The sequence below is a fragment of the Anser brachyrhynchus genome, assembly GCF_964034855.1.
Source record: "Anser brachyrhynchus genome assembly, chromosome: Z".
NCBI classification, from domain to species: Eukaryota; Metazoa; Chordata; class Aves; order Anseriformes; family Anatidae; genus Anser; species Anser brachyrhynchus.
Window position 1 is genome coordinate 8,718,712 of NC_137697.1, and position 23,668 is coordinate 8,742,379.

At 38.5% G+C, this 23,668-nt stretch overlaps 2 protein-coding genes across 7 annotated transcripts in view; both read left to right on the top strand.

Moving 5' to 3' along the window:
- Nucleotides 1-566: 566 nt before the first annotated feature.
- On the top strand, nt 567-20,307 carry LOC308185178 (uncharacterized protein; the record flags this gene model as incomplete). The annotated part of the gene is made up of 3 exons (XM_080572969.1): nt 567-587; nt 1,396-3,475; nt 7,831-20,307. 2 exons carry the CDS (start codon nt 567-569, stop codon nt 3,043-3,045), a joined length of 1,671 nt encoding a protein of 556 aa, XP_080429095.1. The 3' UTR covers nt 3,046-3,475; nt 7,831-20,307.
- The window catches only part of NIPBL (NIPBL cohesin loading factor), a 168,252-nt gene continuing 147,165 nt past the window's right edge, over nt 2,582-23,668 (top strand). For all 6 annotated transcript variants that reach the window (XM_080572858.1, XM_080572862.1, XM_080572863.1 and 3 more), the window contains exon 1: nt 2,582-2,721. The gene's annotated coding sequence lies outside the window, so the exon portion shown is untranslated. The remainder of the gene's footprint in view (nt 2,722-23,668) is intronic.

Genomic DNA, 23,668 nt, shown 5'->3' on the forward strand with positions numbered 1-23,668 from the left:
AGTAACACAGGGAACCACTTGTCTGAATCCAGTCAAAGAATTTGACCTTTCATTTTTAGAAGTGGATTACAGTAATATCTAATGGAATAAAACCTACTTAATTTGATTTCCCTTAAGAAAGAAAATCCTCATTTACTTCTAAGTGTTACAGTAACACTTTTTAAAACAACTATTAAATGAGTTATTTTCTTGTGCAGGTAGTAATGTCATAGTAATCAAACAAAATAGCCATTTCTACAAATTCCTTTAGTTAAAAAGGATTATAAAAGCATAAAATGGGACGGTGAGATTCTCACTGGAAAATTCTGTTGTGTCTTATACTGATGTTTGGACTGGCTAAACCATATCTGATATGGAAGACCCCTGCATATAAAAAACAAAATTGCAGTATTTACATTTTATTTATACAGTGAATCACCAATTAAATATATATATATAAATACTCCAACAACAAAAATTATTAACATTAAGTTAGAAGTAGATTGAAGTAGTATTACCGGGCCAACTTGTCATTTTAGAATCATATTTTCCTTTGAATTCACAGGTGTGTATGTCCACATACATACATGTATGGGAACTCTAAACAGGTAGCTTATCAAACTTTAGTTTATTACAAAATATATATATATATTTTCTCCCTTGACTTACAGAGTTGAACTATTAAAATAAGGACAAAGATTTATGAACATGGTTTATCTACTACACCAATTATTTCCCTTTATTTCAAATGGATAATCTGAAAATGCATAAACAGTTGTAGGACTGGGACCTTTTATATTAACTTGGAACACAGGTATGTAATACATTTCTTTCAGAGCCTGGTTTACTCTGTCTCCATTAAACTTACATGAGCGCACACCCATTAGATAGAAGGACTGAATTACCGTATTCTCCAGTGCCATCTTCATTTCTGTACTTTCAAATAAACACACTTGTAAAACAAACTTTGATTCATCCAACATTAGGAATTTGATAGTTTAAGCTTAAGAGATGCATTTTAACTCTGCGTTAAAGACATAGCATTTGTTCAGGAAATCCTAAGACCTGGATTCAAGTGCAAGACCTGGATTCAAGATTCAAGTGCACTTGTGTATGGTATTATCTCTTTTTGCAAAAAATATCCATCCAGAACTGAAAGGGTGTGTTTTTATGCCACAGGATATTTACAGCTAGCTAGCTGTGTCCAACTGTATGGTGAATCCTGAAGTCCACAGATGAGCAAGGCTTCCTCTAAATGTGATTTTTGTCCCAGTATCAAGGAGCAAAACAATAGAAGTGAGTTGTGAGAAGACAGTTAATGCATTAGATGTAGCAGCTTCTTTGCTTTTATCTTGTTTTATGTTTTATTCACGGTTTTACCTGTACAGAGGAAAAACGTAAAACCTTTCAGACTAGGATTCTCTCTCTCCAAATAGTCCATCACAGCCCAGGATTAAAATATTTCCAGTAAACCTGCTGTTGGGGCGGAGGAACATCACCCTCCAGCGAGGCTCAACACCTCAACACCTGCATTTTCCCCCCGTGCTCGTCCAGAAAAAAACTCCCTTCGCATGGGTACGTCCACCTGCAGATCCCTCGCCCCGGCACCGGGAGTTTCGGCTCCTGCGACACGGCCTCGTAGAGCCCCCGGAGAAGGACGCTGAGGGCGGCGGCGGCCCCGAGGAGCGCCCCCGCTCCGCCACATCGCCCCTGCCGGCCTGCCTCCCTCAGGGGCCGACGGAAACAGCCCCCAAACGCCTCCGCTTCCCAACGGCCGCCTTCTCCTCCGATCTGAGCACTGCCGGGGGAAGGAGAAGGGAAAAAAAAAAAAGAGAAGAAAAAAAAAAGGGGGGGGGAGAAGCTCCAGCGGGTGGGGACGGGGGGAGGCAGCGGGGCGGCGGCGGCTCGGCCGGGCGAGGCGCAGGGAGGCCGGGCGTGCGGCGGCGCTGTGAGGGGAGCGGCGCGCTGCCGGCGCTCTGTCGTCGCGCTATCGGCGGGCTATCGCGTCGTCGCGGAGTCGGCGGCGGAAGCGGCGCCGTCGGAGCGAGCGAGCGAGCGGCCGAGGAGGAGAAGGAGGAGGAGGAGAAGAAGGAGGAGGAGGAGGCGGCGGCGGCGGAGGGAAGGGGGAGGCTGTTGGCGCCTGGCGCCGGTGGAGGGAGTCATTCCTGCCGCTGCACTTCCGGTCGGCATTTTGTTCTGAGAGGGAGCGAGAGCGACGCACGGGAGCCTTCCTCCCCCCCCCCTCCTCCTCCTCCTCCTCCCCCCGCCCCCCCCGCCCGGTACCGACTCGCCGTGCCCCGGCCGCCCCCCCCCTTGCTCCCCCGCCCGCCTCCCGCAGTCGCGCACCGAGGGAGCGACGGCGGCGGCGGCCCCCGGCAGCGCTGCCACCCCCCACCCCTCCTTCTCCCGGCCGCCCCCCCCCGGCCCCGGGGCGCCTCTCGGAACCGGTTCGGCCCGGCCCGTGCCCATGTTGTGAGGCGGGCGCAGGGGGACGGGATCCTCGCCGGCCGCTCACCCCCCCCCCCCTCCGGCTCTACATGTTCGCTGCACCGAGGAGGAGACGGAAGAGGAGCCAGCCCCCCTCCCGGCCCGGATTATTGTTGTTATATTATCTCCCCTCCTCCTCCTGCTCCGCGGCGGCGGCGGCGGCCCAGCAGCGGCGGCTCCTCTGAGGAGGGAGGGGGGCGGATTGCTCGCCCCCTCTCCCGGATCCCCGTCGGATTCAGACGCCGATTTGCTCAGGTAATTCCCCCCCCCCCTCCCCGTCGTCGTCTCCCCTTCCCCTCCCTGCCCTCTCCGGCAGCGGGCCGGGCCTGCCAGCCCCCGGCGGCCCAGCGCTGCCGGGAGCGGAGGGGATTATCGGCTGCTCCTCGGGGCGGAGGGGAGCGGGCGGCGAGCCGAGGTGTTTATTTCGGAGCCCCCCTTGCTGCCGGCTCGGCCGTGGCGGAGGAGGTGGGCTCCTCCCGGGCTGCCGGCAGGCCTAGGCCCGGCGGAGAGCGCAGGCCCGCCGGCCAGCGCCTTTACTCCAGCTCGAGGATTAAGAGAGGCGAAGCGGCTCCTCGGTGACAGGCCTCAACCCGGAGAGGAGCAGCAGGAGGAGGAAACAATGCAATTAGCCGCAAATGTGCGCTGATCCCGTGCCATATTTACAACTTCGCCAGGGAGAGGAAGCGAGGTCCCAGCGCAGACAGCCCTCTGAACTGAGGAAGGAGTAAGGGGAGGAATAGGGGAAGAGAGACAATGTAAATAGCCCAGAAACAAAAATACCCGTCTCTGGTACTCTCTTCTCCTTCCAACTCTGTACCGAACACGCAAAAGTTCGCGTGGAGATGGATTTATAACATGCAAACGCTTGATCTCCAAATAATAAAGCGACTGATTAGCTCATTAATCACTTTGCATATTTATAGCATAAAACTAGACCTTGTGGAGTGATTGACACGGCACGGACACCTGCAGACCCAGAAAATACAGATAGACAAGTGTATCGCGTCAGGTATTCCACGCAATCTTAATGTTTACGTGCTGTAGACGTTAGAGGAATACACATGAAATTCACAAGAAATGCTGTTTCGTGCCTTCTAACAAACAGAAAATGGGGAAGGGGTCGCGTGTAAAGCAGTACGTTTATGACATGTCGGGGACTGGGATGAAGATGAGATCTTGCCCTAAGTACTCAGGAATCTAAGATAAATTGAATCAAGTGAAAAGTGAGGAATGTTGAAAAGTGTCATCCTTTCTTGTCAGGCCATATCACTTTGAGATCCTGAGGTTGTTATTGGCTGTTTGTGTCCATGATGTTTGAATATGTAATTAGGTGTCATTTTAACAGGTCAAATGTGTTTTGTAAATGACTGTTGATTAAGTGTCAGGCCTTTATACATAAACGGTAGCTAATTTTCAGTAAGGAAAATCTTGGACTTACTGTGTGGCAGAGTTGAGAGTGTTGTTAAAAACTGAAGTAGATGTAAAACAAACGCCCTGTGAACTTGTAAAAGTACTCCTTCAGAAATTACATAATTGAGGGAAATTTTGAGATACCAAGTTTCTCCTTTCATATAGAAAAGGAATTTGCAAATGGTAAACAAGTAGCAACATTTTATAATTTATCTATTTTTAAAGTAGGTTTTTAAGCTGTTTGAGCAGATACGTTGTAGTGATAACTGGTTATTGTATCAAAAAAAGCAACTTTCTGGGGTATTGTGGTTTAGAGCCTTAAAAACTGTGCTAGGGTGCCTCCGAGTGCCCTGGTACATGTTTAAAGGGGTGAAGTTAATATAGCTGTCACGTAGAAGGCGTGTTTTTAATGCTGTAAATCCGTGTAGTAGTCAGTAGCGTGTCCGTGATTTGTATTGGTCAGGGAGCAGTTTGAATTTTAAAAAGCCTGAAGATCCTGCTGAGCCCCAATCCCGGCCTCCCTCCCTCCCACTAATCTCCCATTCCTGTCTTTGTGCTGCCTGGTCCTGTTAGACACTGTTTGCAACAGGGCCTCAGGCCTACGTGCGTGGAGAGGAACCATTTACGCTCCGAAAAAGCAGCTTTTTATTTTTAAACTTTATGAATCGCAGAGGGAGCCACTAGTTGTCTCGAACTGTCCCTGTCTCTGCGTGTAGCTGAATTGCTGTTTTCTTTTGATCCGTAGCATGCGTAGGGGCCGAGTATAACTCTGCTTTACAGGAAAGAAAGGACTGTGCAGAAGTACTTGTAGTTCTTGGGTAGTTTTCATCATCAGAAAGCGACATTAGCTGTAGTGTTTCTTTAGTCGTTTAAAACAACTCTCGTTTTAACGAAAATGCGTTTGTTAAGCTAATAGTAGTGAACTTCTCTGGCTTGTCCTTCATTTAAGGAGGTTTACTGAAATATGAGATATGAACAGGAAATTAGCCACTGTAGTTATGTAGTTCCTGTCAAGTTTATCTTTCCAGCGTTCTGTTTACAGCTTTTTTTTTTTTTATCAGAAAGCATGCACTTCTCTGATACCAAAAATAGGCGTATTTATAGAGGGAAATTTAAGGTGCTGGCTATTTGTGATTTGTAGTGAGCTTTTTGTTTTTGTTCTTCTGAGCTATACATGGTTAATCCTCAATTATTTGTTTTAGCATGTTTTTGGAATTATTTAAGGCAGAAGTATTTAATGGAGAAATGTAAGATGACATTTAAAACATTTTTTTTTTCACTATTTAGGCCACATCTAAGTGTTTGTAGGGGGAGGGAACGTGACTATTTCACTTTCATACCGTATTTTCCCTAGCGTTAGGAGTTTATACTGATCCACTGCTTGTCATAACATCTAACTGCTTAAGGTTTTAGTTACTTTATGCATGTTATGGAAATACAAAATTATTTTTTCTTGAGGTATTAGTTGTAGCAATTATTTTAACTAAAAGAGGATTTTTTTTTCTTCTGGTTATCTTTTACTTTGTGCTTTTGACTACCTTGTATGTTTTGAATTTCTCTCTTATGTACATATTTTATTTCTACTTTTCAACTCAACTGCATGAATGTATTCCCTGAAGTTATTCCAACAAAAAAACATTTCCCTGAAGCTTTTGCTATCTTGTAGAACTGTTTTTATCTTTTTTGTACAAAGACATAGAAATAGGCATACCACTAAAAACATTTTTATTTTATTTTTATTTTTTTATTTAATTTATATTTTAATTTGGGAGAAACAAAGTGAAGGATCAGAGAAACAAAATTACACCAATAAAATCATTTGCATGTCCCTGTTCTGCATGAGTACCTGAATCCCAGTGCAACCTCATTGCATGTTTGGGACTCGATCAACAATAGTGTTCATGTGACTGACTCTTCTTGCAGAATCAAGGCAATATGTAGTAATGCCTTTTGGTTAGAACCACGTTATGTTGTTTATATAATGAAAAAGAGATTGCAACCTTAATCCTGAATGGTTTGTGTATATATCCCTCTATAACATAGTTTACTATATCTTGAAGGATACTAGATGAGAAAACGTTGAAAGTGTGAATTGATTTGAGCCAAGGACTGGTATAGCGAGTTTCCTATTGCAATTTTCTGTGTGTTCAGCAGTAAATGTGGTATTTTTACGTATGTATTATATTACAAAGTGTTAAAGTCATCCAATTAAATTTATATTAATATTAACTTTATAAATATTACACAATAAATGTGAAGTTAGTGGACAGTTGCTAGTAGCTAGGAGAAATTATACTAATATTCTGAATATGTAGAGCTAAGATACAAATTATTTTCAAATTCAGAACTTTATGCTTTCTAGAAATTATTCTAGAGGAATATATTCTACATTCAACAATGTGTGGACTTTTTGGCAGCAATTATGGGCATACTTAATTGGAAAAATATGAGGTAGGGTAACCTTAGAGGTTAGTGTCCGGTAGATGTGAGGTAGATCATCCAGTGTTAGAATAGCTATTGATTGTCACAAAATATGTTATTAGAAATATTTAACATTTAAAAAAAAAACGCATTGGCAATTTCAATATAATACAACTTATTTTCAGTATTCCTTTACGTATACCTTTATTAGAAATAGTACAGGTTAGGTTAGTTTCTGATTTTTCAGCCATCAGCAGTAACAAGCTGAGAAACCTACAAGGAAATGCTTAAAATTGATGATACCTGTATATTATTGGTAATAACCCCATATAATAATGGTCTTCTTTAACAGCCAAAAAAGGAAGTACTTTTGAAATGACAGTATTATAAAACCTTTTCATACAATTAATCTATATTTGTGTTTTTATTTTATTAGTGTTACAGCCATACTTAGTAGATGATCCTTAGGTGCAAATACGTGGGAGAGAAGTACTTTATATCAATGTCTGTTCCACCTCAGGAGTGAGGACATTGTGTTTGAGGATATTGTACAGAACCTATCATTTGTGTCTCACTTCCTGTCCCAACTGTTCACTGTGGAAAATCTCACTAGCAAAAGGGAGTGGAGAAAGGGTTTTGGCCCAGCTGTGCGTAGAAACTAAGGGGAAATCCAGTCAAATTGAATGTAGTTGTTGGTGCTGTACATGAAGGTACCTACTTGGTTTACACAAGTAACTTTTTAATAAACATTAACATTGAGGAGCATTTTATGGTAAAGGCTTTCAGTCAGAACAAATTCTAGAAGACTATCATATTGTTTTCAGTGTTTATGTCAGCTGGTTCTAAGTGGTTTTTCAGTCGGAGATCTCGAAATTCTTTATGTGGTGAGATATTCCCATTCACATCATTGCTACAGTTCGATATGACACACTTTGTTTTTTTGCAGCAGCATGTATGTGTAGACATGCAATGCATTTTACAGGAACTGTGTTAAAAATGTCAGGCTGTAAAGTCAGGCGCTCAGATAAGGAAGGAACAGGCTAAGACTTAAGAAACAAACATGATCCAGCCCCCTATGCCATACACTGGGCCTTTAACTACATTATTGTACTTCACCCTTACCCTTACGGCCAATATTCAGTGCCTCACACAGTGCATGGGAAATGCCAACTGACCAGTATACTGTTATAACCCGGTTTATGTATTTGTTTTTCTTTGTCATACAGTGTGCAGCCTGCTGCCTTATTACTTGCTGCATTGCATTCAAGTCTTTCAATGAATGCTGAGGTGTTTTCATCAGGAAATTATCATCAAAATACATATATATGCTTTACAAATATTAGAGGGCCTGTCTTTAGCTTATCCATAATATTTTATTTCAATTTTTCAGATGGAAGACTGAATCAAAATTTTGAGTTTTAAAAGTGCCTATAAATCTTGTGTGTAAATTGATATGCTTTATTCTTGAGATATTTACTTATTTTACAGCATGTAGTGAGTTCATAACGTTATTTTCTTTCATTTTATTTGTAGCTGTGTCTCACACTTCAACGTAGCAGGCCCATTGTTGCTCATGCTGCATCCCTGAGAAGTATAGAGTGAGTTTTCACTGATAGCCTAGACATCTTTTCAGTTTCAACTGTCTCGATCATGCCAAGATTTCCAAAAATAGATTTCCTGTCCTGAGAAGTTGAAAAGAATCTCCCTCCATAATGTGAAGAACCCAAAATCTCTACAGGAACATCAGAGACAGCAACTAGATAATAATCCAAAACCTGCATGTGATTAATAGCTTGTCCACAGTATTGGAGACATTCAGAATGCTACTTCCAGCAGGAGCTAGCAACCATGGAAAATGTCCTAAGCATTGGCTATTGGCCATTAAGGATGACACTTTCCCTCTTAAAGTGGTAATTGTTGTAGTTCATGTAAACTGGAAATGGAATGGAAACTTCTGCAGCCTAGTGGTCAGACCATTTCATTGCAATGTTTGTTTGTTGTCCGGTTAGTATTTATGCTGAATTGTATGGCTGTGTTAGGAAAGCAGGACCATTCTAGGTATAGCATGTGTGTTCTTAGCCAAAATGTTGCCTTTGGGATGTAGGAAGCCCAACTTCAATCTGTATTTAGACAGAGTTGTTCCTGAACCTCTTTTTCCCCCGCATATAGATTTTTATGTTCTAATCATCTGCTCTAATTATGGCCAGTAGGCTCTGGGTATGTTATGGAACAGGTAGAACATGTAGTTCTAAGTATTTTTTCTTTTTTTTTCTTTACTCTACTTTCCCAGTGATGAAAATAAGCTGTTTTTTTTGTTTGTTTGTTTGTTTGTTTGTTTGTTTGTTTTTTTGTAATAAGAGTTGTTTTTGACAAATTGGCAGTTTCCAGCAGAAGATCTTCTGGATATGATTTTTTTAATTGTTTTTATTAACTGTATGTTATTGAAATTTATTAATAAAAATGCAACATCCCTCAGAGAGAATCTCCTTTTGCTATGCAACTCTGACTTGCTTTGTGACCATCATCTGTTGTGTAACTTGTATAAAGCAGGGATGCAGTGGGTAACAGAAGCAGGATACGATCATTTAATGAAAGACTATCATAATGCACAAGGGACTGAATTGTAGGTGTAAGCAACCATAATTCTGACATTTCTTAATACCTTGATGCTTGGCTTTATAGTTCTAACCTTTTTTTCCTCTTTTTTTTTTTTTTTTTTTTTGGTTAATGTAATTTATCGAACTCCTGGAATGTAAGCACGTGTCTGAGACAGTGCAATCCCTATCTCTTAAGTCTGAGCTAACAGTCTCTCCTCTGTGTTGACCAGATACTCGGAAAGGATGAAGTTACAGATACTTTGTCTCTGAAATTTTATTTTCAGGTCTTAGACTGTAACACTTCTTGCATGTTGCCTTCCATTCAGATATGTAGCTATCACTTTTTCTTCAGAGATGCCTTCTGGTCATTAACTGGGGAGGGGGAAGGAGAGGCAGAATTCAGAGAGTTCTCATTGGATGCTACACAGCAGATACTTAAGTAGCTTTGGGAAAAATAAGGTGGAACATGTTTTTTGTAATTTAAAAGTTGGAAAAATTTTGGTAAGACTATAAAAGAAGAGTTGTAAGGATGCGTGGAGAGTACTTTGTGGCGATATAAAACCAGTTAAAGTTCTGTTTTTTTCTGAAAGGAAAATTAAAAATCCGCCCAATTATTTATTTGTCAAATTTCTCACTGAAAAGCTAGTAGACATGATTGCTTTTCATTGCAAGGGATGCTAGGGTTGTTTGTTTGTTTGTTTCAATAATGGGAATTGAATTATTTTCCAGTAGCATGCTCAGTGATGATCGGTTCTTTCTGGCAAAAAAACTTTATATTAGAATTTGGCAATTATATAAGCAATTGAAATATGGCTTAAGTGTTGCTGGTCAATTTCTAAAATACATGTTGCTCCCTACTTATTTTGTGTAGATGAGACTGGTAGTGACTCCTCTTGGTTTTCTAGCACTATTAAAAGGCACTGACTTTACTTCTGACTTTGCTAAACTTCAGTCATATTGGCTGAAAGTGTCCATGCTGGGGTGATTGCCATTAATAGCAATAGTGACCAACTGTTTTAATAAAGCTTAAAAAATGTTCATTGGATTCTAAGGGTCAGGCTAGAGAAAAAAATGTTCAAAAATAATTTCTGACTTTTTCTTCAAGTCATTTGAACTTCCCCATTTTTTGAGCGACAACCTTAAAATTTGAGTGAGGAGAGTTTTGCAGTAGGAATGTGCATTTTGTTGCCATTTGAAAATCTATCAAAAATTATGCAAGTTACTGGTGTCTGAAAAATTAGTTGGCTTCCCTGATTGTAAATACTAAAGTTGAAAAATGTTGTGTGCACAACAGGACTTCTCCAAGTAAGTACGGTTGGTTATAAGCCCTGAGATGTGGTGCAGACTGCTTTGTTTGCGGGTGGCTCTTCAGTGCTTATCAACAGTGTTGATTTGTTCAGATGTGGAAAAGATGAGAAGGGAGGTTACTGGTGTTTGGAACGGTGAACACGTGGAGGAGAAGAGGGGTGGTTTGGAACAGAACTTACACAGATGGGGAGGGAATGGGAGCTTGAAGGGCAAGAACTTGGGAGGAGGGTAGGAGCTTGGAGTTCCTAAGGGAATGATGACTGCCTGACAGGACTGGGTATGGGAGCTGGTGGGACAGGTACAAGTGTCCTTGGTGAAGCTACAGGAAGAGCTGTGAAAGAGTTTTAACAAGAAACTAAGACGAGAGTAGTCGGGAACTGGGTGTAGAGTCAAGGGAAGCCGTGTAGGGGTGAGAATGAGTGGGAAGTATCTTCTGAGAGAGGCCAGCGAGGGGAGGTGGAGCAAACTGCCTGAGAAGCCAAAACTACAAAACAAGGATTGGCTGGGGAAAGAAGCATTATTTCACACACAGGAATTTGTTGTTAGAATTTATTTATTTTTTTTTTTAACTGAGGAAATCACATAATGAAGAAAAAGCTCAGAAATGTGGAGTACATCTTGTAATTGCAAATGGTAGGGAAGTCTGTAGTACAGATTATCTGTGTAGCCTGCATTTGGCACCTTTATGAATGCATTGTGGTAGTCCTTAAGTCCGTTGTCACTGTTCCTATGACAAGATGTGTATTTCACTGACTGTGTTAAATAAAAGTAGCTTCCTTAATAGAGATTTAAAACAAAACAAGAAAACCAACAGATTAGATTAATGTCTCATAGGATTGTCTTTAGATATTGTTGATCCTGTCCTGGGGAAAGGGATAGACTCCTGAGATTGCTTCCAGTCCTGTTTTTTAAGTTTAAATATTTTGATATCTCTTTGGTGTTCAATCTATAGTCCTTTGCCTTAATCACTTCACATCATTAAACTCTGCTCCAGAGATAGAATTTCCTCACAGGCTTTTCTGTGGCTTGTGTTGGAATATTGGAATGCTTCACAAATGCTTTTTTTAAATGTTTTTGAGCAGAGAATATAATCTTAAAAAGTTAGGAACTGAGATGCAAAAGTTGGTCATTAGCTTTATAACTCCGGAAGTCCAACTAGAGCAGCTGTAGGACCTGACGTTTAAATTAACCTGCTTTTTTTATCGTAACAAGTGATAATATTATAGCACATTTCATTAATTTTGGTTACAATACAGCTAATCAGTGCTTCTTCAAACTAGGTGTCAGAGCACGCAGGAAAAAAGAAACACAGAAATATTTACTGTTAGTAATAGAAGTGGAATCAGATTCCCAAGAGCAGCATTTTTTTTCTTGCAGTCTGATCTACAGCCTCTTTTGCTTCATACTTCTTTCACTTTTACTTGAAGTTGAAGAGTCATGGATACAACTGACCTTATAGCCTTATGAATAGCTTCTGATTCATCTCCAGGGCAGATCCCTCCTGTACAGTGGGAGGAGATTGGGCCTATGGGTGGGAGGGGAATGTTACACGATTATATAATCAAAAGACTGACAGAATTCCTGAGTGCAAGAGGCATTTATTAACTTTTGGTTGACTTTGCAAATGTGATCTTTTAGCCCAGGTGTGGGGGATTTCCTGATAGAAGTCCAGCAAGCTTTGAATTTGACTGGATATACAGATAATGTGATGTTTAAGTATCTGTTGATGTGAAGGCTGACTTCTTTTCTGTGTTGAATGTTCTGTTTTTAAAAGTTTTTTAAAGTTAGATCTTCAACATTTTTAAGTATGAATTCTAATGTTTGCTGGAATATACCTACTATATCTTTTTAAGCGTTGCCTTGTAAACTACCACGGTATAGTAAGCAAAATTGTAAACTTGATTTCTGTATCATAAAAAGGAATTAGAATGAGATCAAAAAGGGGCTTCATTGTTGTGATACTGCTGTTGAACAGGTCGGCCCCCTTGTGTCAGTCACAAATTTGAGATGTGAGCATGCCAAATGGAACTCGTAACTCCAGTGGTGCTGAGCAAGTTACCCGTATAGGTTAGTCAAGAGAAAACATTGAAGAGATTTTTACCTCCTAAAAGAGAGTCTAAATCAATTTATATGATATTCATATTTTCTCTCTAAGGCTCTTTCCCTGTTCTAATTAATTTTCTTTGCAAGGTGGCATGATATACTACTACTCCTTCAAAAAGAAGGGAATGCCTGCTACCTCATAAAGTCTTAGAGATAATGGAAGAGTCTAATGGATAGTGACAAATACATGTTTGAACCACCTGCTACTGAGGAGGATGTTAGAATCTGGGTATCTGGCAAGTTGTCTTTCGTGCAGCTGAGATTTTGGGTGAAAGGATGAAGGCAGTGGCTAGTATGTGGTGTGAAGTACTCAGTTCGCTGTGCGTTCAAAACGTGTGTGTGTGTAACAGGACTTTTCCTACTCTGAGGATCTTGCCCTGGTTTAGATGCAGAACAGGTGTTGAGCTTTTTAGTTCTGCAAAAATAGTGGCAGTTCCGGAATATGCTGAAGCAAAGCTGTAGGTGAGCTTTTATTGGTGAGAATGTAGATGACTAATGGCATAGATGGAGAGTTGTAGGAACATGCTATGCACTCTAGGGTCACTATTATGAAAGATTATTTAGAGTTATGGCTCTGCATATTTACTCACTGGAGTAATTCCATCTGCTTCTATCTAGCATGATGTAAAGGTTAGTCATGTTATTTACAGAAGTAGATCATTTATTTTTACCACAGAATATATCATTAAAATATTTGAGGAATTGCAATAAAAGTGGTTTGGTTTAAAAACTGTTTTGTCTGTAATTCTCTAAATATTATTACATGAACAAACCATCATAATACCACAAGGTAAACATTCTCAGTTTTCATATCACATTGTAATCTTAGTCTGCAACCTTGAGGAAAAAAATTAAAGCTACTTATTTAATTTAGTGCCCTGTTAAAAATTATATTGAATTAGTAGACTTCAAATAGGATTTCTCTCTCTTTCTGTAAATGTTTGTTTTTATTTCTGACAAATCCTTTTTCTAGGCTCAAATTAGACATATGGTGTCTTGGGATTCAGCAAGTTCTTAATCACATATTGATAAATAAATAGCCAATGAAGTCTTATAAAACAGTTCTGTAGATGGACTTCTGAAGATTTGACATAACTTGTTAAGTCCTGGTAATTTGAAGTTATTGCATGTTCAGCTACAGTGAATGTTCAATTGTGTATATGTAGCCTGTGGCAATGGCACATAACTCGATTTAATTTAACCCTGTTTCATTGCTGGCTAAGAAAGGTTGAATTAGTTTGCGTTTTTCATGGGCTAAGTGTATATGCACAATTATTGAAAGTCAGCTGATGAACAGTAACTTCAGAGTCTGGGCTAATCAACTTGCATAAAAGTGGCTAAAAGTCCATGTAATCCTGTGTGAATTTTGAGAGAAAACAATGTTTGTCAGAATCGAAAGTGTTGAAGGTCTCCTATCTACACCTAATTACTGATACGAGTGTGAATTTGAACAAGTTTTTTGAGAAGGATAGTAAAAATGGATGAAATATCTCATTCTAAGATACATTAATTTTAAAATCCAGTTAGAAGATATCATAAAACTTGTTAAACATACATGAAGTTAACTATTTTAGGCAAGAACAGAAAAACATAAACTGTTCTATGATCATCAGGCTTACATGCTTACGCTGTTTATAATGAAAAAGAAACAAAAACAAGAAGATGAATGTATTTTACTTTTCTTGTGGAAGACTTAGAGATTTTATTAGGAGAATGATATTCGTCTTGATAGAGTACATTTTACTTTCATGTATGTGATTATGATGAATAAAATATTCTGTAAATCAAGTTGCATATGGGCTCATTATTAGGGTTGCATTATTAGTGGTTTAAAATGATTCTTGTGGAAATGTTCATTTCCAGTGTGTTTATACAGGTATAATTATTTGAAATTGATACATGTCAACATATTTGCTTCCTGAAATAAGTTAGAATTCTCAGCTGGACTTTAAATAGGTTAGTCCCTAAATCTTAGGGTATTCAAATATAGTAAAATATTTAGTCACTGAGCTCAATGATTTTTAAATTGGCACACATGAGGCTATTTTAAAGTGCTTTTATTTTTATTTAAATAATACATAATCATTATATAAATTAGATTTACCTCATTAAGACCAACAGTAACTCTAATGATTCCATCTTAGTTGCTTAGTATTGTTCTTGTCGTTAATTAGATTTTTGTTATAACAATTGTTAAACATTTTATTAAACTTCATAAGGTAAAGACTTGTGGGATGGAGGGTATGGGGAAGAGAGGGTGTTGGATTGTGGCTGGGAGTGCTCATTGCTAAGATGTAACAGTAGGCTCTCACGTCTGTGGTTTCTTTGCAGTAATTTTCTGAATTCTGAACATAGTTTAATGAATTCAGCACTCTTGTAGCTTACTAACGTGCTAATCAGTGGTTTGTTAATGTGATGTTAACTGACTTCAGATAACTTGGTAGAATTTATATCATCTGTGTAAAAGTTTTTTGTTTTTTTTTTATGTATGATTGGATAATAATCCATATACTTTTCCATTGAAAAGGGTAGAGTCATGTTTAAAACCTTGCCTTAAGTCTTTCAGGAATTAAAAAACCGAAACCAAAACAAAACACCTACTTGAGAGCCAGTGTTATAGAAGATCTAGAAGATGTTTGCTATGAGTAAACATTAGGAATAATTAGCAGAGGAGGGAGCTCAAGTTCTTTGTAGTATGAAGTTGGTAAACACAAATGTAAATTAATATTGGATAATGTGAGATAGCAAGTTAGTACTATACAGAATACTATTGCCAATATAAATTTGTCTCAGATACAAATATTATCATGTGTGCCAAAGCATGCAGACAGTCATGTTAAACATGTGGCCTGGGAAGGCCGTTTGTGGTTCTGCACGTCGCAATTTATGGTCTCCCCTGGCAACTGTTAAAGAGAAGAAAGGTTTATGAATTGAGATGTGTCCCTGGATCATGTCCTGTGAGTTAAAAGTTTTCTTTTGTTTGTTTGTTTTTGAGGAGAGTGTCTGTGTTGCCACAGGAACAGATCCTTTCCTTGTTTCTACTTAGCTGCTCTCCTCTCAGTTGTAAGTTTTATCACAGAGGTTGGTGGTGGGTTCAACACTAGTAGAAGAGAGGACAGGAACTCAGAAATTTGAAGTGCTGGATAAATGGCTGGCAAAGAACAGTGTCCCTGTCTGTATAGGTACCTCAGCATCTGAAGTAAAAAGGGAAGACAAGAAACTGAGAATAGCTGCTACTTATTGCGCTTGAGTGTATGCATCAGTCTTGATGCCAGTTTAAAGTAGTTGAGGCCTGATCCATTTCAGCTGCTTCTGGTCTCTGTTTCAATGTCATGTGAATCAGGCTAGCAGGGTGTCATGGTTCATTTTTAATGTCTGTATTGCCAGAATTTTCCCATAAGGATGTGTAGCCTCTGGGTTCTCGTTGTGCTGAAGTAATTTCCAGTTTGGAAAAAAGCAAATTGATTCTATTCCTTCTGCAATAGCAAAGCTACGGAGGACTGAGGATCTTCTCCAAAATGAGCCTGCGACACTCGTGAAATAGTGTCGCACATGAGAAAGGTGAGCTGCCTTTCTAAAAGGTGGATGTGTATCACCTGCATCCCAAGGAAAACCGCAGAGAACATCTTTAGCTTTGCCTTATGGGTACTGCCATGCATACGTATAGCAATGCATCTTACATTGCACGTACTAATTTTCGTTGGCCAGTTAAGGATGGCAGGCAAATAACTGTATCTTTTTCGTAATAGGATAACCTGAAATACATAACATTCTTATTTTAGTATGATTTAAAATCTTTAGTTTTTAAATAATTGAAAAATATGATGATCCCATTTCAGTGGCTTTTTAATGATTTTTCAGCACTGTTCATGACATAATGTAATTTACCTGTATTTTAAAATACATCCCCTTCCTAGAGAAAACCAGTGCTTTGTTGCAGTTGAACAGGTTAAATAAAGTGTTCAGCACAGAATTGTGTACATTCTATTAATATTAGAAAATCAAGCATCACTGAGTAATCTAGTCTTCATTTTATGTACTGATTCATCTGCATGGTCAATTATGGTTGCTGTTTATGTCTCTGTAGTATATGGGCCACAGTTCACCTTTGCCTTAGCAACAGCTGGGATAATACTGCTGTCTGAATTCTGTAGTAGAAGGCTTGGTATTAATGCCTTAGAGAAATTAAGGGCTATAATTAGCCCTCTATTCCACTGTAGTGAGTTTTAGATCCTTAAGAAAAGAAGCATGTAGAAGATGGTCATCATTTAGAGTAAAGTGCCTGAAGAATAAAGAATGTAGGGGATAAAGGCTGGTTACAGGCAGGGAAAGAAGGATTCGCTGTGGATTGTCTTGGCTTGATCCTGCAAGGGCTGATATAACCATCATGGAGCAGTTTCTGGGACTTCTCCACCTTCCCATATTGTAGGCAGCTTGGCAGTTCAGTCAGTATCTTAGAACTGTGTCCATGGCCTAGTATTTGCTTCTCAGCAAAAATTCAAGCTTTAATATTTTCCATTCCATTTAATGAACAACTTCTGGGAGAAAGGATTCACATAACTTATGTCTCTCTAGCAATTGATGGTGAGGGAAGTAAGATTTTCACTAGTGTCTCTCCCCTATACTTAATTTACATGACTTCATATGTTGTAGTGTAATCCGAGTAATATTTCTAAATGTGTGTCTATTTCTCTTTTGTACACTTGCGGGATAATAGCTGTAAGACTTTGTATGGATCTTGCAATTGCTTCTTGATTTTCCTGTTATTTTCTAGATCCTATTATAGTCCACTTCAGAGAGCCTTAGACAGCTTTGATCTCATGGATGATTTTAAATTTTGCTAAATAGGCAAGTATTCTAAGACATTACAGGCTAGAACTTTTGGAATATGTTCAGTTGTTGTGGTGCTAATGTGGCTTTTTTGATTATTCCTGTAGCTGACAAAAACTCTTGTTTACCAGGTGTGAATTTAGAAAACAGAAGACTGAGGGGGTTTAGATGCCTATAGTTCAGTTTGTCACCTCTCACCCATAACCCTTTTTGGCTATGTTTCTGTGATAGGAATGGTCACATGGCTGTACAGCTTCACATCATCAAGACTGCTACATCTAAATTTCCTTAAGCTTAAAAAAATATTGCATATGCAGTGATTGCATCAAGGCTAACTAGGAGAATTATGGCAGACAATGAAGAATAGCTTTATAGGTAAATTTTTCTAATTTCTTTTGTTATAAATCGTTGTTGGACAGGTTGGACAGTATAGTACTTGCAGAGCATAAAGACTATTAATAAAACCTTTTGTGGATTACAAGAAATTAAGTTACTATCTGTTTTCAGAGCATAGGGGTTTATTAGGGGTGACCATGCTTAGTCACTGTATACCCCATCCTAAATTCTGTTTACCTAAAAAGGAATCCTTTATCCACAGTAGAGCTTTGAAAGGTATTAAAATTGTATAAGTTTAGTTTATTCAAAACTGTTGAGTTGTAGTGAGAAATAGTTGAGCTACATGGCTATGATCTTCTGATTCTAAAAGAGGAAAATCAAGGAAAAATGTCTTTAAGTAAAAATTGATGAATAAAACATTTTCATCAAGTTATTTACTTTTTGTGGTAAGAACCCTATTTAATAGTGTGGTTTAATTTATACCTGTGAAAAGGACAGGCTTTAAAAAGTAGATTAAAAACGTAGACAGTCAGTGATAGTGCTGCTGCATGCAGTAGTTACAAATGGATTTAAGAGTCCATTCTGGATTATTTGTTTCCCCATCCCCTGGGTCTGTATTTAAGATGGAAAATTTAATTTAATTTTTATTTTATTTTTATTTTATTTTACCATGTTACCAAATAGATTGTCATATGCAAGAGTTTAACTGTGAAAAACACCCATGGAACCTGAAATTCATCATTTTGTAGTTTTATAGGGTTTCTTCTCTTAAGCATAATTTTGATACTTATTGTCCGGCCACTCCTGTAACTATAGCTTTAGTTTTCTTAAACTGAAATTGTTGTTAATTTAGGTACTGCTATGGGGGGAGATGTCACTGGCCAGAAATTCTCATGATCAAATTCATATAATTAATCATGGTTGTGTTATTTGTGAGTGTGTGCTTATATATAATACAAAGAGAAGTGGAAGATCTTAATTTGAAAAACAATTTGAGTACTAGAAAGGAGACTAAACACACACACACCCCTTCTCATTCAGTTAAGCATTAGAATACTGCCAGTTGAGTTACAGTGTTTTCTAAAACTATGGAGGGTATGTCTCAGTACATAGAAAAATCCTTATGAGGAAAATATAAGTTATTTCCCATCTGGCTTAATATATTAAACAACTGAGATTGTACAAAACCAGACCTTTATATTAATAGTAATCAAATAATTCATCTCTGTTCTTCAGGTTACCCGTGCAGTATGATTTGTTAGTTTTTCAAGTTCCTAGCTTGAAGAGCAAGTGGACAAAACACAGTAAAATGATGTAGAAGGTGGTATTATTATAAAAGAAAAAAAAAATCAGCACCTTATCAGCACAGAACATTTCTGCACCCTTCATCTAGTCAGTTATCATACACAGCTTGTGCTTTAAGACTCTTGAAATTGGATGACTGATCTAAGTGCCTTTTTCCACCTACTGGTCAAGAGGTCTTGGTCACATTGTGGCAGAAATTCTGACAATTAGGTACTTTTTGTTGGTGGTGGTAATCTCTACAATTGCAGCATGTGGTGTTTGGGAAATTGTATACAAACTGGTATTTTTAAAGAATGTGTTCTCATAGTCTGTTTGTTAAGCTTTGCTTTAAACATACAATTGCAAGTTAGCTTTGGATTTGCCACTTGCTACTAGTAGGTCTCAATGAACAGCTGTGTGAGGTTATACCTTACACAAATTACACCTTGATCTCCAAAACTGTCAGTAGTACATGATCTAGGCTCTTTCAAAGGTTCTGTTTAAGACTGATGCTTGCTTACTTTTCAGAAGCACCAGGTGCTGGAGCATGCAGGCTCTGATAAAAGGTAGAGGAATTTTAGCTGACCTAGGCAATGAAAATTGCTTTTTGAGGCACAGAAAACACAAACAAGTGTTACAAGTTTAAGAATGAATGGAAAAAATATTTTAATGAAAAGCTTTTGGATAAGAAGGGCGTTTTCCTTTGTGTTGTGCATTACCTAACATGTGGGATCTATTCTTTATTGAACTCTGTTGCTACTGCAGCTGTATCCGATCGTGAATAGTATAAAAACTCACACAGTCTATGATTAAATAATTTGCTGAACTAATACAGTTTTGTTAAGCAGTCATAATTTTGGAACTAAGCCATATGTGCCCAGATACGTTTGAAGTTTGTTGGTCCTACTTCTTACTGCCTATGGAGTGTGAAAGATTAATATTGTTTTGAACATGCCATGCTATAAACAGCAATCCAGAAAGTGTGATCAACTATAGGTATTAATACATTTTTATATAAATTACTGCTTATAAGGCAGGTCCTTTAAGTTATTAAGTTTTACTCTATAATATCCGTAACTTACAGTTTTAATGTGTTTGGTACAGTCCATTTTTTCTCAGATGCCCTATGTAAAATGAATGCAAGGAGATGAGAATTATGTACTCTGTAAAGTTACTGTTATAGCTCTATCTTTGCTCCTTAGTCATGTGCTGAGGTGTTTATTCAGAATGTGAGAAGGCTGTTTAGAGTGGAGACTGCCTGTGGTGTTAAATTATTAGTAATTTTTAGTTTAGTGGTGTGGACAGGCCGTTATCCTTCAGATTAGGGTAGGATAACTCAATTTGGCTTGATTTGTCTTTTGTTAAAAGTGAAATCACTTAGCTACTTAGGTGGAGTGGCAAATTTAGAAATAAATGATTTACTTTGAATTGGTGATTCTTACCTCTGACACTTGTGGCTTACAGCTTTGACTTTTTTTTTTAAAACAAAGAACACAACAAGAATTCTGCTAAGAAAAAAGTACAACTGTAAAAAAAAAAAAAAAAGAAAATATCTAAACCCATCAAACTATGATACACTACATTTGCCTTTATTAGTGTGTTATATAAGTTCTTTGGGAATTTTCCTTGGCTTTGTCCTGTGATTATTATGTTTGAATTTCCATTTCTGTGTGTTTTTTTTTTTTTTGTGTTCTCTTTTCCTGTGAGATAGTGCAGTCTTTTTTCCTAAGGTTTCTCTGTGAATAGAGAGGAAGGCTAATGAAAATTGCTGGCCTCAATATGATGCAGTTACCATAATTTGCGCTAATGTAGGCCTTTATGGTATTTCTGCAGGGCTGTTAAGAAGACATAACATAAGGAAAAGAGAAGCCATTAAACAAAAAAAACACAAAACCAAAACCAAAACAAAAAACGGTGGCCACCAGCATACTGCTGGTATGTCGTCACTCCAGTGTGGTGGAGGAAGTGTACTTCAGACTTTGGTGTGGGACGGAGCCTGCTGAGGTATTGACCTGCAGAAACTCACTTACATCACTGGAAGTTATGTACTGCCTGTGCAAGAGAATTGTTTCTGCAGTTCTTTGGTCACTTGGAAATCTCTGTAGAAGTGAACTTAAAAAAAAAGGATTTTGAAGACAAGGGTAGCAGAAATCAGGGAAGTAAACATACGGGCTCAGGAAAACCTTGCTTTAAGAATTGTTTCCAGTATTTTGCTCTTTCTGAATGCACTCTAAATTCTTAACACTATGACATTTTTATGTGCAATATTTTTCTTTACTATTTCTTTACTATTTTCTTTCCTGAACAGTCAGAATGAGAGGGTTTTCTTCTCCATTTTTAATATTACAACTTTCAGATTGCAAATACAGTGTTAAATATTTTATAATAATCTCTTTTATAATGAAAGGGAAGAAAAGTAACAAAACGAAACCATATCAGAAGTTAGGAAATTTGGAAATGCTTGTTCTTAGTATAATGGAAAGGTGCCATTCCACCTTATCTTGTACTGATCATTAAGCACAGAATCACAGAATGGCCAGGGTTGGAAGGGACTTCTGAAGATGATCTAGTCCAACCCCCCTGCCAAGAAGGATCACCCAGAGCACATTGCACAGAATGGCATCCAGGTGGGTTTTTCAGTATCTCCAGAGAAGGAGACTCCACGGCCTCTCTGGGCAACCTGTTGCAGTGCTCTGTCACCCTCACAGTAAAGAAGCGCCCTCTCGTATTCAGCCGGAACATCCTGTGCTTCTGTTTGTGCCCATTGCCTCTCATTCTGTTGTGGGGCACAACTGAAAAGAGACCAGCTCCATCCTCTCAGCACTCTCCCCTCAGATATTTATATTCATTGATGAAATCTAAGTAATCTTTGCATACAGCCTCTTAAAATCTAAAAAAAACTTTCTGCTCCTTCACAGGCCAGAAGTATTCAGTACCCACAAAAGTTTTTTTTAAAAAAAAAAATCAAACCAAAAAAAAAAAACACTGCTACTGAAGCCCAGGCATTACTCAGCTGTTCATGGAAGTGCTAGTTATTTTCTAGTATTTACTACTACTATACCTGTTAAAAATGAGGCATTTTCAGTGAGGATTAAATTTGAAGTTACTACATTAATGAGTGCCGTCTGTGCAATGTTACGTAATAGGTTAACTATCTACATACACACAGATGTTTGAGACGTCAGCTGTGAGTTGTTTTCAGTCAGTCTATTCAGTAGAGGAAAACTTCCTTCCAATGAACGGCTGTGGATTTGTTGGCAAGTGAAACATCAGCTGGTGTTTGAGATATTAGTAATGTTCTCCGGAGACCACCATGGGTAATTCTTTCTTGCACAGTATAAAAATAGTTGTTACAATTTTGCTGACTTCCTAGTCTGTAGAAGAAGTAACTTGTTTAATGCTTAGATGTTTTTCTTTACAGTGGAAGCAATGAAAATGGCCAGGTTTTGCCAGTATAATTATTAAGCTGCTGTATTGCAGAAGGTGTAAGGATTCCTGGATTCTGCAGAACAGTATGTTAGAAATTCTTCAGTGACCTAAGTAAATTTGAATGGATGTTTTAGTGATTGTACGTCTTTATTTTGATTTGGACAAATTATTTCATGCTATTTTGAATCCAGTGAGTTTACGCTTTTCTTACATGTGTTTTTTGACACAGTGATGCTTATCACTGCATAATTGTCCCGCGAGAGATGCAGGTAAAGGTACAGCTCTGCTAGAATAGCTGAAGGCCTTTGTGGTGCGTGGGCTCTGTAGGGTGTTTGACAGTGGGCTGAGCATTTGAATGTGAGTGTTAAAAGTGACGTATTTCCCCAGGCAGACTAATTGTTGGTGAGGTGGTGAAAACATCAACAGTTGGGAAAAAAAAAAAGTTTTAGATCACTACATAGTCTCTGTAGTACTTGGAAGTGAGAGGTCTTTCATTAGAGAGTTATTTTCATCATTGGTGATTAAGTTCCCATGATCATTTTCCACTTGCCAACCCTTTTTTTTTTCCTTTTTGTCCCTGCGTATCTGTGGTCAGGTATACCTCTCAGGTTGAAATTATTATGATATAATATTTAAGAAATTGGAAATATTGGCAGACTGGACAGAAGAATTCAGCACATCTATATTTTCAGAGATTCCATTGCTTTCTCACCACTAACATGCTACTAATAGTTAATGGTAGAGTACAGTACAGTGGTGTTCACCTGGCCTGAGGGAGCAAAAGGAGGAGGATTGATCATAGTTTTTCTTGATGTTTCTGTAGTAATAGTTCCTCTTGATCTTTGTATGAAGCACTGGGGACAGCCTGGAAAGAAACATGGCTAAGGAATACAAATCAGAGAAGGAAAGCAGTAATACGTAGAATGCTTGCATTTGAGGAAGGAATTTTGCAAAATAGTTTTTTTGAAGAGTTGTCAGTAGAAACAGTAGTAGAGAAGGAAGCGTATTTGTTTTTGCTGTAGTGGTTGAAAATGCAAGGGAGGAGGCAAAGGGAAATGAAGAAACGATTATTACTTTTTTCCTGTTCCCGAATCCAACTCTTATTTGCATTAGAAACTTAAAATACAAAGCTCTTGAGCAACACCTTTCTGTATAACATTAGTTCATCGCATTCTTACACTCTTATTTGTGTATCATATCTTTCTTTTTCTTTAAGGTGAACAATGAATTGGCAGTAGTGCTCTGAGAACAGCAGCTTTTGGTGTCAGTAAGCCACTGAAACAGTTTAGCTGTTGTATGGAACTTTATTCTGCACTTTGTGAGCATCTTTAATGCTGCTACTTTCCCTCAGCATCTCTGATTCTCAGGTTGTGCTACATTTATTGTTTATACATACACATTCATTTCTGTTTACTTTTCCTGTTTTCTGATGCCTTAATTTAGAAAATATGCAACTAATATTTGTCAGCATACTACTTTTTGCT